Consider the following 16,562-nt stretch of genomic DNA (forward strand, 5'->3'; position numbering starts at 1 on the left):
CCAGCACAGCTTCTCCACCTTTTATCTCGTTGGGGATGGAGGGCCAGGCAGAGTCAAACCCCAAATCACCATTATATACAGGTTTATAAGCTTGGGCTATTGGCAGCTGCTAAGTACCAAGGTGGATAATTAGGGTAGCAAAGAGCAAAGGGTGGGAGCCAATGGGCAGTGCTGCTGTCCTCTTTCCTCGTTTATGGGGGCAATGAAAGCGGCCAGCCAGACAGACGTTTGGCATATTGGGTGGCTCAGCCTCAAGGAAAGGGAGATTTAGGACTTTATGCCATTTTGCGGTGGGGAGAGAGGCATGAATCACACACCCTGGTTGCCCAAGATTAGAGGCCAAATTAATTATGCTTGGGGATGCTCTTTTCCCCCAAAGCTGCTTTTCTGCAGATGTGCCAGATCCAAGGGACCTCTGTAGGATCCTAGGTGTTTCTAGAAGCTCCCTGGGAGGGAGGGTTTTGAGGAGGGAGAGGCCCCCACAAGCAGGTTGGGACCTGCCCCTCTTCAGGCCAGGTGGGAGCTGGCTCTGGCTCAGTACCTCTGGGGCTCCTGAACGGACTCTTGTCTCTGGGGCCCGTTTAGCCCAAAAATGCCTGCAGAGGACTCAAGAGGAGGGGGAGGAAGAAATGCTCTCCCCAGGACCCCTTGGCCCCCCAAAGATGCCCTGATGTCAGCCATTGGGTTGACATTATTGTGTCACTAGCCTTTTGCCTTTTGTCCCCACCCAATCCCTAGCCTCCCTGAGGTAGACAGAGCCTTCTCTAACCTGAGGACATTTCCAGGGACCGTTGTTGCCCTCAGGAATTGCTCAGATGGGTGCGGGACACCAGCTTCCTCCCCAGCACCCAGGTCATAGCTCTTTGGAGATGCCTGAAGTGCCTCCGCCCTTAATTCTTTTCCCTCTCCCTTTCCATCAGTTTCCTCCATGAGACCTCTGCTGTCGCTGTCTTTCCCTGCCATACTGCTTTTTTCCAGGTCACAATTAAGCCAAAATAATAATAATAATAATCATAATAATAATAATATTTATTGGGCGTTTACTGAGTGCTGGGACCACCTCAAGCTCTACACCCACGATCTCATTTAATTGCCTGACGGCATCATGATGTAGTTTCTGTTTTATAGATGAGAACGTAAGGAGCAGAGTGATTAAGTAAGTAACCCGAACTACACAGCACATTCGTGGTAGACTGGGGTTCGGTCCTATTCTTTCTGTTGGCACCATGCTCTGCTGCGCTGGTGGAGAGAAGCCTGGTTGAGAATGTGAGTCTCCCGCCAATATGCACTATGTCTTCTCTGTTCCACCTGAAGATTAGGAGCCTGGAGCTCCATAGTTTTGGTCTAACTGTGCTATTTCACCGTCCCCTTCTTCCTAGTCTTGACTTTGGGTCCTAAAATGCTGGGGAGGGAAATCGAGGTTTGGGGAGGTCAGGGGTGTCACAGAAGGCCAAGGGCAATGGTGGGGGGCAGAGGTGAGATGGGATGGATCTTGTTGCATGATGGCAGGAGAGGGGGATTCCCATTCTGCCCTGGGGTAAGTGTCACAGAAGTTGGCCCAGGAGACGGTGTGAGAGTGGATAGTGACACTAAGAAGCCAGACCGGAGAGCAGTCCCCCACCACTCCAAGGCCAGAGCGTGGTGCAGTGACATGTTGGGTCCCCGGGAGCCCAGGACCAGAGCTGGGGATCAGAGAGTAGGGGATTGTTGTCTGGATCTGTTGAGGGCAGAAGGCACCTGGTTCCAAGGCTGCCCTCTGAATGTGAGATAAGACACAGACTCTACCAACACCTAAAGAGCTCAGTGATACTTTATTGAAGCGGTCTCAGGAACTAGGCAGGCATGGGAAGTAGGCAGTTTGGGAAGGTTTGAGATAATCAGAGCAGGGTGACATTTTTTCTGACTTCATATCTCTCCTGGCTTCATGTCCACAGCTGACAGCCAGGCCCTGCTTGCCTTTGGAATTCATTTTGGTCTTGAATGCATGGCGGGTGTTTTGAGAGCTCCCAGATCCTCAAGTAGGGAAACCACTCTGTGAAGGCCGGTCTTAGAAAGATCTCTGGGCCTATGCAGCTCCCCTCCTCCACCGCTCCTCTACCTCTGCTTCCTTCACAGGCCGAACCAGCATCCTCTGAGAGCGAGCAAAGGTGTCAGAGGAAGTACTGTCTCTCTCCTGAGTCTGCCCTCTTAGGCCTTCCCTGTGGGGCATAGGGTTTGGTGGACTACCTCGAGAGTGCAGTTCTAGCCAGGCCTGCGGCACGGGCAAATGCACACCGTAGACATGTCAGAGATGGGGAGATGGAAAAATAAAGGTCAGGGGAGAGGGAACAGGGGATATATTGCCAAATGGATGAGTGGGAGGGGAAGAAAAGAGAGAAATAAAGGAGCAGAGGGGAGGGATGAAGAGAGGAGACACACAGGGTTGCGGAGGAGGAGCAGAACAAGGAGGGAGGTGGAAAGAGCAAGGTAAGAAGGGAAGAGAACTTTCCAGAGAAGAGATATGGCTACCACAGAGCAAGGAGAAAGGAGCAAGGAGAAAGTCTCCTGAATCCTTCTGTGGGAGGATTCTCCCAGGGCCATTCTAACACAGGCTGACTGGGTTCCTTTTCCCGGTCATCTGCTGCCCGGCTACCTTCCCACACCCGGGTTAGCCTGCCTCCCTCCCGCTCAGCAGCGGAGCCGTTCTGTGTGGGACGCTAATTCTAATAGTGGCCTAAATGGGGCAGAACTGAAAGGAATTCGGCTATGAACTATCAAGGAGTGTAGCCCCAGGCCATGGAGAACTTTTGCCTTCTTGATAAAATCATTCTATTCTAGTATGAATAATCGAGTTGGTCATATTTCAAAGGGTGTTGATGCCTTATTGCAATATTCTGGTGGTGGGAGAGTGGTCAGGGGAAGTGGCTGGGGGCCCAGCAAGGGACAAGATGGGAGGAAGTGAGGACACGACATCCTGCTTGGATTGGCAGACTTCCCTGGTTGGAGGGGCTTGCAGGAAAGGATCTTGTTTGCGGCAAGAGAGCACATGCGTGGGAACTCTGGTCTAGACTACATGCAACCTCTTTGGGGGCACCAAGGTCAATTCTAAGCTCCTTCCTCCCCCATAAAGGACTTTGGGCGGCATGGATCTGGCTCTGGTGGGGAGGATGACCCTACGGTGCTCCAGCTCTGGCAAAGTCCTAGCCCAGGTCTTAGCACAGAGGAGTTGAGTGGGCGTTAGTTGAAGTGGATACCTGGGGCCTCTGGAGGGCCCTGGGATAAGGAGCAAGGTGGGGGGTATCCCTGTGGGGACTCGTCTGGAGGCAGAGGGATGGACAAGATGATCTTAGAACTCAAAGGCCACTCCCCACGCCTCCTACTGTTGATTCTGTGCATGGGGCATCAGCAAAGCGGCAGGCCTTAGGGTGGGGGATCAGGGGAGTCTGGAGGCGGGAGCCTGGAGGGTGGGGCCCTTTAGCTCCTGTAACTCTTCTTGCTGGACGATGTCTTGGAGATGATGCGCATGCTGGAGCTGTTGCCGCTCATGCTGCGGCTGCTGGTAGAACTGAAGCCGCCCCCGGAGCTGTAGCCCAGGCTGCTGCTGTAGCTGCCGCCTCCTGACATGCAGAGGCCGCCGCCTGAGCTGTAGCCAGTGCCCCCACTGGAGGAGACCACGGCTGTGGAGACAAGGCACAGGGCACATTGGTAGGCTCCTCTGGGTCCCTAGGAGCTCCCTCCCTGGGGGGGCTCCCCGCCCCGCCCCCAGAACAGGAATGTCTTGGACCCAGGGGCCAGGGTCTGAGAGGGTGGTCATGGACTCGCCATCCCCGTGACACGTGGCCCCCCCTCCTGAGCGTCTGTAGAGGACATTGCATTTTTCAAAGCACTTTCACAGCTGTGAACATGTTGATCTCATCAGGCTGAGAGAACACCATTACTACCATCACCTCTACTTTCCAGAGGGAGAATGGGGGTGCAGAGACATCAAGTGGCAAGTCCAGGGTCATACTTGCTGTGTCCATTTCTCGGCTGCACAGGGTTTTCGTACTGGATGGAGCACAAGGCCTTGTGTGCTGGGCAGGAGCATAGGCTCCCATAATGGAAGAGGCCTGAGGGCCACCTGGGTGGGTGTCCCCTAACTGCAATCGTTCTGACACATCACTGAGAGGCAATGGTTTATAGTATCCACTTAACCACATTCAGGGACAGGGAGCTCACTACCATGGGACATAGCTCCCCACAGCCTGTCAAACATTCGAAGATGCCTCGACCTCCCCTCTCTGTCTTCATGACATCTCTGCCCATATCTATCCCCAACACCTTGTTAGTGATGCTATTGCTTCTATTTTGATGCCCACTTTTCTAGTATCCCAAGACATTTACTCACAGATGTTCACGGGTCCGACACCTTCCCCAGTGAGTCTGTCGGGGGGAAGAGGGGAGAGAAAGAGACATTTCATTTGCTGAGAAGTTGAAAAGCCCTGGGCTCTTGCGTCTCCAGCTGTCACTTTCATCTAACCCGCGAAGGGACTCTAGAAGAGAGACCAAATCAAAATACATAGAAATGGGGAGAGGGATGCCTGTTTGCTAGGTGGAGAGGGACACTTTGATTGTAGGCATCTCCAGCAAGCACAGAGCCCCAGTGGCCCATCCCCAGTGTAGCCTGGGGGCTGGGTAGCAATGGCTCTGCTAGTGGCCTTCCAGGTGGTCATGGGCCACCTCTGCCTGACATCATCACCCCGATCCTCTGCCCTGGGTCCAGTAGCAACGATAGGAGAGGCTGAGACTACAGAGTGCCTCTGGGGAAAGGCTGCATCTTAACTCTGTTTCTGCCTTTGGAATTTCTTCTGGGGCCTGACACTGGGGCTCTTGGTGTCTGTGGAATCTGTTGGAGCCACGGTGGGAGCCAAGGTTCTTGAGAAGCCATGGTCGGGAAAGCCCCCCACCTGCACTCCTCGCCCTCCAGCAGCTTGCGGTAGGTGGCGATCTCGATGTCCAGGGCCAGCTTTACATTCATGAGCTCCTGGTACTCGCGCAGCTGCCGGGCCATGTCCTGCTTGGCCTTCTGCAGGGCGTCCTCCAGCTCGGCCAGCTTGTTCTTGGCGTCCTTGAGGGCCAGCTCCCCACGCTGCTCAGCATCGGCGATGGCATTCTGGAGTGTGGCACACTGCCAGGGGCACAGGGGAGTTTGTGAGGTCGTCCCCAGAGAACGGAGTAAGATGTGCATTTAAGGTTAAACATATGGGAGAATTTCCTGAAATGGATTTATGCAAAGGAACTTGGAGTTTCATCATCTTTAAAAACAAGATTAATCAGGGCACCTGGGTGGCTCATAGGTTAAGCCTCTGCCTTCAGCTCAGGCCATGATCTTAGGGTCCTGGGATTGAGTCCCATATTGGGCTCTCTGCTCAGCAGGGAGCCTGCTTCCCCCTCTCCCTCTGCCTGCCTCTCTGCCTACTTGTGAGCTCTCTCTCTGTCAAATAAAAACAAACAAACAAACAAATAAATAAAAGATTAATTTCTGTCCTCCGTGGATAATTTGAGACTTAACCATAAGGGAGAAAATGATTTTTGGGGGGATAGCCCTTTCTGTTGCTGCACTTCTCTGCATAGTTTTGTCTTGTATGTCCCCAGAGGGCAGACCCATCTGTTGAGGAGCAACTGATGGGCAGATCTCAGAAAGAACGTCCTGACCTCCCTGGTGGGGTGGGAGACAGCACAGTCACACTCCTGGATGGTCCTTCATCTGGGGAGGTTTCTTTCTGCATGGGCTGCATTGGGACCAGGCCCAGGTCCGCCAGTGGGCAGGGGCACGGGTGGGATGTCTGCTGGGAGCTCAGCCCTACCTGCTTCTTCAGGTTATCAATCTCAGAGCGCAGCCTCTGCATCACGCGGTTCAGCTCGGAGATCTCCATCTTGGTGGTGCGGAGGTCATCCCCATGCCGGCCAGCTGACCGCTGCAGCTCCTCGTACTGGGGGGACGTGGTGGGGTAGGGAGGGCGTGGTCAGGCCAGAGGCAAGATGGCTGTGGCCTCCCAGGGCCTGACAGTCTTCTAGAGTGCTGCTTGGAAGTGCCTCCCTTTGTCCCCACAGCTGCCTTCCATCAGATTCCATCTGCACTGTCTCTCGGCTCTGCCCCCTCCATGCCCGCTGACCCCACCCCACAGCTGGACCCGCCCTGTGTCTGGTCTCTCATCCTTCCCCCTTTGTATAGGTTATCTTTTCCTCACGAGCTCAGCAGCACGCAGGGGTGCTTTCCACTCTCTGATTTTTAAGCTCTTTCATATTTGTGGCTCCCCCGCTCAGAGAGTTTTCTCTAACTTGAAAAATCTCCTGGTGTGGCCCATGTCAACCCTTTGCTCCCAGCGCCTCAGCCACTGCACGCTGTACCTCCCTTCTCCAGATCCAGGAGGCTGAGCCTTGGTCTAGTTCCTACCTTCCCTCTCTGGGTCCTGCTGGCTGGTGCTGTCTACCTGTCCCTTGCTGGCCTCTATAGGGCATTTGAGGTGTGTCCATCCTCCCCCTTGCAGAGGACTGACCACCTCCTGCTTCATCTGGTTGCTCCCCTGGGATCCTGATGGTGTTGCCCAAGGGGTGCTCCTGACATCGGGTAAACTCAGGCTGAACTCATATCCCTTTGACCCCATCTGAACAGGACACCCCACAGGACAAGGCTCTTACCTAATTTGCCTTTGAAATCCCAGTTCTCTAAGACTGTTTCATGGACTTGACCTTGACATCTCACCTTGGTCTGGTACCAGGACTCGGCCTCAGCCCGGCTACGGTTGGCAATGTCCTCGTACTGGGCCTTGACCTCAGAGATGATGCTGTCCAGGTCTAGCTTGCGGTTGTTGTCCATGGACAGGACCACGGAGGTTTCTGAGATCTGGGCCTGAAGCTGAGCCAGCTCCTGTGTTGCGGGCCAAACAGAATAGTTGAAGCAGGGTGTGTGTGTGTGTGTGTGTGTGTGTGTATTGGGAGACAGTGGCCAGGCCCAGGAAACAGACATTAGTGTCAAGGACCTCACTTGCACTGTTGAGGTGCAGTCCTCTGTATTGGCATAAAGGGCTGGGAAGGACATTAAGGAAGTCACTGAGTTTACACCCGGACTTGATCATCAGCTCATCTGCACTTGGGGAGCAGCCACACAGGGAACTCTAGCCGGCATCCTCCAGCAGCCACTCCCGCTATCAAGGGAGTGCACCTTGCTGTGACCTGTCAGTGCCGGGCTGTCTCAGGTTCTGAGAAAACACAACCTTTTATACCAAATAAAGAAATCCTCTTGTGACAGAAAACTGAGTCACAAGGAGCCAGAAAGCTCAGCTGCATCTCAATCCTATTTCCCAACTTGGCTCCTCCCTGTTCCCCAGGGATGGAAAATGGAAATCAGCTCAAGATAGCAGAAAGGGCACCAGAGCAAAACACTGGAGTCTGGGTTAGATCACTTCTCTGTGATCAGCGGGGCTGATCCTAGCACTGTTTCACATGCCTTCTGTGAGGATTAAACCAATTCATGTCTACATAACACTGTTTTTGAAACAGTAAACCACAAATTATTTGTTATTGAACACTTTCCAGAATCATCTAAGGTGTCGGTTCCACCACTATGGTTGCTGGATCCTGAGACCAGCAACAGCAATAGCATTACTTGGGAACTCGTTAGAAGTGCAATATTTTGGTTTCTACCCTAGATTCACCGAATCAGAACTGGTATTTTAACATGTGGTCTAGAAGATTCTGATACACTTTAAAATTTGAGAATCCCTGGTCCACGGCACAAATCTAAGTAAAAATATTCCTTTCCTTTGTTTATTAAGGATTGGTTCATGCATTCCCTGCTTCAAGCAATTATTATTTTGTTGTTGTTTTGCAATATGTTTTTCCTACATAGTTTTCCCAGTAGCTGACCTAGTCTGAGTTGGGGGGTTGTCTCAGCCCACATGCTTACAGCTGTCAGCATTGTAGTGAACAAGCAGAGAAAAATGATGCCTTTTTATTTTTGGTTCCTATGTGGGCGGCAGGGTGGTCACTGTACCTGTCCAAAGCCATGGAGCCCATGCTCCTGCTCCTGGAACATGACCCACTTCTCTTGGGCCCCAAACATACATCATGCATGGGAATATCACCTGTCTTTATCAGGCCTACTGGGGGGCACACAATGCACCTCTCACCCCATCTTGACCACTCTCCTCCAGCCACCTAGGCCTCCTCCTGGCATTCCTGAGTCCTCATTTCTTCCCATTTCTCGTCAGCTGTCACCCACCTCCTGCCTGTCACTGTTCCCTGTTTCTCTCCATCAGTCCTACTATTCCTGAAATGGCATAGTTATCCCATCCTCTCTGTGCTGCTCTACTGTAATAGAAGCTCTAAGAACTTAGGGGCTTTGTTGTGTTTGCTCAGCACTGCCCCTGCAGCCCCAAGGATAGTGTCTGGCATATGGAGTTGCAAGTGATACGTGTCTTCAGGAGAGCTGGACATCTGCCCTTGGTGCTTTTAAAAGCACCCGAGGGTTCACTAATTGCCACTTGGTTTGTGAAATGGCATCATTCACAACCTCACCCTCTAGGAAGAGTATCTGGTAAATTTGTGCTGGGTTTGGGTGAGCCAGGATGCCCAGCGATGTCTCTGGAAAGCATGTGCAATTCATCAACAGGAGTTTTTTGTTTTGTTTTTGTTGTTGTTGTTGTTGTTTTGTTTTGTTTTGCTTTGTTTTTTGCCTGACCAATAGCACATGCATGGTCCAAATGGTCAAGGTTGAATATCTTGCCTGACCCCCCAGCTGCTCTAGGGAAACTCATTTTGTTCCTTGGTAGGGAAAGCAGCTTATGCTCCATGAATTCCAACCTGGGGACATGGTGGGGAGCAGAGAGGAGATGAGGGAAGGAGCCGGCAGCCTGTGTGCCCAGCCCAGGCCCCCAGCCCCTGACACTGCTTACCGCATCATAGAAAGCTCTCAGGAAGTTGATTTCATCCATCAAGGCATCCACTTTGGCCTCCAGCTCCACCTTGTTCATGTAGGCGGCGTCCACGTCCTGGGCACAGAACATGCTTTCACTCTGAGGTTCATCCCTGGTGCGGCAGCCAGCCTGTCTGGCCGAGAGCTAGGCTGGAGAATGTCAGCACCCAGGGATGAGAGCGTTTCTTTGTTCCAGGCTTTGGAGTGGAACTTGCAGGGGGGCGAAGACCATGTGGGGACCAGGGCTGTCAGGGAATGCTCACCTGTTCACTAGCTCATGTTACATGGACAGATCTTAGGTCACCTGCACTGGTGAGGTCAATACTATCCTGGGTCTGTGGGTTTCGGCTGCCTCTGGGCTCTCCCAGCCTCTCCCCAGGCCCTCCTCCTCACACTCTCAGCCCCTTCCTGGGCTGCACACAGGGCTGCTCTGTTCTCCCTCCCCAGCTGCTCTCCCCTCCCTCTGTCGGCCCCTGCTCAGCAGAAAGGCCCACCACTCCATGGAGCCATTCCCTGTCCTGCTCCTGTCCTTCTGAGCCTGACTGAGCCTCAGCTCAACACAGGGCCCGTTTTGCTCATTTCTCTCCGCAGGGACTCCACGTGGGTAGGGGCTGGTGTCATGATTTATAGCCTGGACTCTGGAGTCCCAGATCGTGACTCACTTCTGATTTTCTGGGTAAACTTGGGCCACTTACTTGACCTCCCTGAGCCTGAGTTTTTACACTAGAGTAAAACCTGCTTCAAAGATCAGCTACATGAATTAAAAGGTGCCAGGCCACTGGCTTCAGTGGCGTCACTCCCAGAAGGGGCTCCTTGGGCCTGGGAGCCAGGAGGGAGCAACTCTGTCGCCTCACCTTCTTGAGCACCACAAACTCATTCTCCGCCACTGTACGTCTGTTGATTTCTTCCTCATACCTGTGGGAAGGATCAAGAAGTGGATTGTCAAGGTGATCACTGATTAATATATGAAAATATGGAATCAGTATGTTGGATACCTGAAATGAATCTCCTATTGTAGGCCAATCATAAATCAATACAAAAAAGCAGATGGGTGGGGGCGCCTCGGTGGCTCAGTGGGTTAAAGCCTCTGCCTCTGGCTCAGGTCATGATCTTGGGGTACTGGGATCAAGCCCCGCATCGGGCTGTCTGCTCAGGAGGGAGCCTGCTTCCCTCTCTCTCTGCCTGCCTCTCTGCCTACTTGTGATCTCTCTCTCTGTCAAATGAATAAATAAAATCTTAAAAAAAAAAAAAAGCAGATGGGTCTTAGGAGCAGGTTTCTGGGAGTGAGGTCCAACAGTTGGGGCCATAGGGGGGTAGGCGGTGTGGGTCTCCAGAAAAAACATGGAAAGTGAGCCACTGTACACGTGTTCCCGCATGCCCCATCAATGACACAACCACTTCTGTCCAAATACAACTCAAGCCCAAAACAACAGTAAAGCAGAACCACCCTCATTCCTTCTGAGATTGTCTTTCTCAAGGCTTTGTTCCATAGAGTGATGATGTCCCCATAAGGGGGCCAGCAGCCTTCCTTTTTCTCCTCGTGTTACCCCAAGCCAAAAAGAAGGAAGGAAAAAGGAGTGGTCTGGCCTGAGGCAAACAGTCACAGGCCTTGACTGGCTCCTGTACTCCGTGGTACCTCTACATTGTCTTGCCGCTCTGGTCTTAGCTAAACTGAACTATAGAGAGGGAACCATCCTCAGGCTAATAGGGGTCCTTCCTCCCCCTCTGCCCAGGCTTCTCATTCTTCAATTTGCCCCTAGACAGCAGCCCTTCTCCCGTCCTGCCCCCTAGGGGCGAGAGGAGGTGCACTTTTGCTCACTGAACTCTGGGAAGGAAGCTTCCCTTCTGCTCTAGGTGACTCATTTCCTCCCCAGCCCTCCTAAGCATCAACGAGTCCTACCCTCTTAGCAGCTCTGGGTGGTTGGGGTTTGGGTTTGTCTCTTCTTCCTTCCATCAGAGTACACTGGGTCAGGTCACTTAACCTTTCAGAGGCTCTTTTTCACCTCTGAATGGCTTGTTATTATTTTTTTTTAAAACACCAGGTACTATCCCACACTAAGTATATGTGGTATATATACTAAGAATATGTGGTGTGTGTGTGTGTGTGTGTGTGTGTGTGTATATATATATATATATATATGGTGTATATATAAGTATATACACTAAGTATATTGTGTTGCCTCCACTGTCCAGTAGGATCTGAGAAAAGCCCTTTCCTGCCACTGAATCTTCAGTATTGTTCCTTCTCCAGAGCAGATGAGGTTTTCCTTATTGTTTCCTCATGCTGCCTTTTAATAAAATCTGAATCTTCTCCTCCCCCAACTCCATGTAACTGTCCTCACCTTCTGTGTTTTCTGTCTCACAGTCCCTCCCCCTGCATGGGCCTCTTAAGGTCCCTGCCACAGGAATATCACTGTCCATTAACCAGGACACACTCTTCAACTGATACCCCCATAGTCCTCCCCAGTGCCTCTGTCTTTCTCCAGCTTGAGTGTTAAGTCTCTTCCTCCAGGAAGACTTCTTAGACTGAAACACTGTTATTCCATGTTGCATACATATTATAAATTATCCATCTCCACTTGTTTCTCTTGCCTGTGTCTGCATCATTAAACACACAATCATCCCTATAATAAAAATAGCTAACACTTATTTAAAAATTACTAGGCACTGGACACCCTACCAAGTATTTCACATGCAAATTTTTTTTTAAATTTTTTATTTTTTATAAACATATATTTTTATCCCCAGGGGTACAGGTCTGTGATTCGCCAGGTTTACACACTTCACAGCACTCACCAAAGCACATACCCTCCCCAGTGTCCATAACCCCACCCCCTTCACCCAACCCCCCTCCCCCCAGCAACCCTCAGTTTGTTTTGTGAGATTAAGAGTCACTTATGGTTTGTCTCCCTCCCAATCCCATCTTGTTTCATTGATTCTTCTCCTACCCACTTAAGCCCCCATGTTGCATCACCACTTCCTCATATCAGGGAGATCATATGATAGTTGTCTTTCTCCGCTTGACACATGCAAATTTTGATATAATATTCTCAACTCCTACAGAGTGGGCGCTATTAATATGCTCTTTAACAGACAAAGGAACTAGGGTTCAGGGAGTCTGAGGTAATTCAATTAGTAAGTAGTGGAGCTTAGATTCCATAGTGCTGCCCAATAGAACTTCCTGCAGCAATGGAAATGCTCTATATCTATATACAGTCTGGGACTCATCAGCCACATGCAGCAACTGAGCCCTTGAAATGGGGCTAGTGTGATTGAGGAACTAACATTAACATTTTATTTAATTTCAATTAATTAAAATTTAAACAGCCACAGGTGTGTGGTGGCTACCATTTAAATTCATCTCAGACCTGAATTCTCATTACATTATAAAAACTATAACTGAAACTCCTTATCAAATCCCTTATTTTGTTTGGACCAAGAGAATTAGACATAAATTAAAACAACAGAAGTAAGAAACTGCTTGAATCTATAGGCAAAAGCATGCCATCATGTTTAGTGGGCTGTGTGTGTGTGTGGTTCCGCAGAGAAGGCAGCAAATCTGTCTCCTTTTGCTTTGTTCCTGACCTTGGCCAAGACTGGGATGAGTGCGTGCCCTCATGTAAGTTAGCAATGGGGCTGAGTTGAACAGATGTGAGAGTGAGAGTCTATGGGTTTGATTCTGAACTCATGAGTTGCCACCTGCACAACGTCGGCTAAGTCAGGGGCTGTCTCCAAGCCTCACTGTCCCCATCTGCAGAGTTCACACCGTGGTTGTACAAAACCCACTCTTAGTGCCCGTGCAGGTCATCATCATCTCCATCACCCCCCTCCCCAAAGCCTCACTGTTCTTGACCACAGGGTCCCAGTTCTTTATCTGATTCTGCCTCGCTGCCCTGAGTGTGCATCCCACTGCCCCACTAGACTGGACACTTTCAGAGAGCAGGGCTTCCCCAGGACCCTTGGGGCAGGGCCCTTGCCGGAGCTGGCTGAGCGTCTACTCACTTGTTCTTAAAGTCTTCTACCACGTCCTGCATGTTCTTCAACTCCGTCTCCAGCCGTGTCCGCTCGCCACCCAGGCAGTCCAGCTGCCGTCTCAGGTTGCTGATGTAGGCTTCAAACATGGGCTCAATGTTGGCCCTAGTGGTTTTATGCTCCTGCAGGAGGCTCCATTTGGTCTCCAGGACCTTGTTCTGCTGCTCCAGGAACCGCACCTGCCCAGACCGGAGGGGAGAGACCATGAGGGCTGCCCTGCAGCAGCCTCCCAGAGGGCTCTGTGACACAGGGCCCCCCAACAATGCAGGGAGGCCCTCTAGGAGCTTGGAGCCCAGGTGTCAGTCTCCCCCTTGTCGTCATCCTGGAGGAGACTGGAACGTAGAGAACCACACAAATGTGGATGAAATGGGCCTGGGAGACAGGCAGTGGCTTAAGTAGGAGGCGGGAAAAGTAAGGAGGACTGGGACCAGAGGGGCTGGAAACCATCTGCATCCACCAAACAATGCTGATGGAAAGAACACTCCACCGTAATCTGGCTGGGTGGGATTTTGATTTCCATTAAATGGGTAGGAGGTTCCTGGCAGAAAATTTAGTCTGTCCATTTCTTTTCCCACGTGATTTCTCCAGATCTAGAACCTGGACTCAGTTGTCCATACAGTCCAGGAATGCCAAAATGGGTCATCCTAAAGTTGCACTGGGGGACCTGGCCACAATGCCAGCCATGTCTTTGGCCTGCTGTGTGGCCTAGGAAGCCCCCTCTGCTCTCTCAGGTCCCTTGTGGTCTTGTGCTACTAGTCTGGTTTGCTTGAGTTGTACTCATCTATCTGCTCCTGCATCTGGGAGGCAGCCTTGGGAATATGCAAAACCTTTCTCCTTATGCAAAGTCTTTCTTTTGGGGTCCCTTGGAATGACACACAGCCTCTGAATGAAGCAATGAAGGAGCCTCCATAACTTTGGAGATGGCAGTGTACCTCCAGAGAGCCTTTAACAAATGCCCCTCTTGCCCTGCTCACCTTTCTTCTCTGTTATTAAAAGAAGAGGGGTAATCCCGGCCTCAAGTCCCTCCCTATCACATCTCCTTTCCCCCACATCCCCTCCAGATGAACCAAGCAAAGGAGAGCCTGCCTTTTTCTCTCAGAGCCAGTCTCCTGGAAACCTCACATCTGTTGGTGCAAATACCAGGTCAAGCGGGGTGACATGGGTGATCAAATGGAAGAACCTGTTGCTCAACGGTCCCTTTGGTTAGACTGGCATATTCGTAGATATGGATGAGACATTCTATAGCCTGTTAGACCTGCAGAGTCACCATGGAGTCCATCTGTCCAACCTAACCAAGGCCCAAGAAGTTAGGGGATGTCCTCCTAGCACTAGAATCTAGGTTGGAAGAGTCTAGCACTCTTCTTTCCAGGTCTCATCTATAGAGCCAGAATAAGTCATATCATTGAATTTGTTCTTCCCAGACAAAGCAACAAGCTTACGGGGGAACCAGTGGCAGAACAGAAGAGAAAAGCTTCTCTTCCCAGACCTGGGGAAATCCCTAGGAGGACAGGTCATTCCACAGGGCACCCTCAGGGCTGACGTCACAGGTCAGCTCTCACTAGAAGAAAAGTGGGAAGGCCGGCCCCTTGTCAACCACTCAGCTTCCCCGACATACCCAAGTCACCAGGGAAGTCACCACAGGAGGACTTGCCCCTATTAACTGCAGGAAAAAGTGACCCCAGCACGCTTCTCATAACCTTTCATTCCTTTGCCTTTAAAATGATCCTTTTTGCTGTCTGACTTGAGTACACATTCATTATCCATCAAAAGAGCAATGGCTTTGCAGTAGGTCAGACAGCTCTGGAGTGTGGAGATGAACATTTTTCTGCTCCCACCTCAACAAGGTGGGAAACCACTCCTTCTTTCACCAAGTCAGCAGTCTTCCTAGCCCCCAGGACTGCAGGTCCTGGGCAAGTCCCAGGTTACCTCAGAAAAGCACAGAAAGTAGAGATACCCCAAGCACCTGCTGCTTTTCTGGTGGGGATCCCACTTGTCTCTCACCTTGTCAATGAAGGAGGCGAACTTGTTGTTGAGGGTCTTGATCTGCTCCCTTTCCTCCTTTCGTACCCGCTGGAGGGAGGGATCGATCTCCAGGTGGAGGGGGGTCAGGAGGCTTTGGTTGACAGTGACCTCCTGGATGCCCCCGGAGCCAGACATCATCCCGCCTCCAAATCCATACCCGCCAAAGGCTCCTCCAGCCCTGTAGCCCATGCCTCCGAGCCCCAGCCCATAGCTGGCACCTCCACCGCTGGCCCGGCTACAGCGGTAGCCTCCACTGATGGAGATTCTTTTGCTACCCCCGAAGCTGTGAAGGCTCCTTGTCCCGAAGCCACCCACACAGCTGCCCCCGAAGCTCTTCCCGCCCTGGGATACAGAGACAGAGCTGAAGCTGGGCCGGCAGCCTGGGAGGAGGCTGGTCGAAGAAGCACTGAAGTTCCGAGTGCCTCCTGACTTGATGGTGACAGAAGATCGTTGGGTCATGGTGGGAGCTGGTGCCAGAGAGTCAGAGGAGCACAAGTGTCAAAGGGATGAGGAGCTTTCCAAGTCTAGCTGTCCCAGACTCTCCTTGACTTTTATCCCTTTCAAGAACTGGGCTTGGCCGGAGAAGATCAAAGACCACTCTGTTGAGTTCACCTCAATGGCATGTCTGGCCAGCACCCATTTTCCTGCCCCCTAATCATCATGGGGAACACCCTACCCAGGGCAGGACCAGGCCTGGGGATTCAGGCCCGGGGTAGGCGTGGGTCCTGAGCCCCCCGCCCACCCAAGTTCTCAGGCTCACACGGCAGGCACTCCCACTCTTTCTGAGCTGCTCCTCTCTTTGGATTCCTAGGTCTTGGACTCTGAACCCAAGTACTGGATTATGCCCTTCCTGTTGCTGGGAAAAGAAGAGAAACCTCATTTACTGAGGACTCAGTCTTTGCCAGACCACGGGGCAGGTCAGCTGTAAGCATTATGTCATTTGATTAACATAAAGACTTGGTGAGGATAAGGAGGAGACTAATAGTTGCCAAAGTTTATTGAGCAGCTATGATAGGTAGCTGCTTTTCACCTGTCTTCTCATTTAATCTTCATGCAGCACCATGGGGTAGCTATTATTACTCTTGTTTTGCTCATGAAGCTACTGAGGCATAGAGTTGTTGTGAGACTTGGCCGCGGGCGCATGGCTAAGTGGGTGCTGGGCTGATGTTAGGGTGCAGTGGTCTGACCACAGGATCTTTGTACCTGATGCTGGTGGAGGAGATGTGGCTTGTTGAGGGTGGCAGACTCAGGATTTTTCTCAAAATTCCTATCCCTTCTATTCCTCTTGTCCCTGGGGACCAGGGACATTTAACAATTACCCACAGTTTCAATTCTCTCCTTCCTGCCACCCCTCCCAGCCTTTAGCCCCTGGTTTTACACCCATCTTCTCTCTGTTCATGGCCTCTCCCTGCCTGCCACTTAGCTCCCTGCATGGCATCTGGTTGGTTATGGTTCAGAGTCCTGGTTTCTAGTTCCTGGTTCCTACCAGGTCCTGAGCCCTGAGCCCACTTTCTCTAAGCCCACATGAGTGGTCCCCAGTCCGGGTGATGCCAGGCTCTTGCCTTATGGGAGG

At 51.6% G+C, this 16,562-nt stretch overlaps 1 protein-coding gene across 1 annotated transcript; it reads right to left on the bottom strand.

Moving 5' to 3' along the window:
* Positions 1–1,809: 1,809 nt before the first annotated feature.
* Positions 1,810–15,622, bottom strand: LOC122892427 (keratin, type II cytoskeletal 5-like). Its single transcript, XM_044228919.1, has 9 exons — positions 14,969–15,622; positions 12,938–13,146; positions 9,790–9,850; positions 8,916–9,011; positions 6,725–6,889; positions 5,826–5,951; positions 4,926–5,146; positions 4,367–4,401; positions 1,810–3,656 (listed from the first exon to the last, which is right to left on the bottom strand). The coding sequence occupies exons 1-9, from the start codon at positions 15,446–15,448 to the stop codon at positions 3,454–3,456; spliced, it is 1,596 nt and encodes a 531-aa protein (XP_044084854.1). The 5' UTR covers positions 15,449–15,622; the 3' UTR covers positions 1,810–3,453.
* Between the last annotated feature and the right edge of the window lie 940 nt (positions 15,623–16,562).

Source organism: Neovison vison, chromosome 12 (assembly GCF_020171115.1).
Source record: "Neovison vison isolate M4711 chromosome 12, ASM_NN_V1, whole genome shotgun sequence".
NCBI lineage: Eukaryota > Metazoa > Chordata > Mammalia > Carnivora > Mustelidae > Neogale > Neogale vison.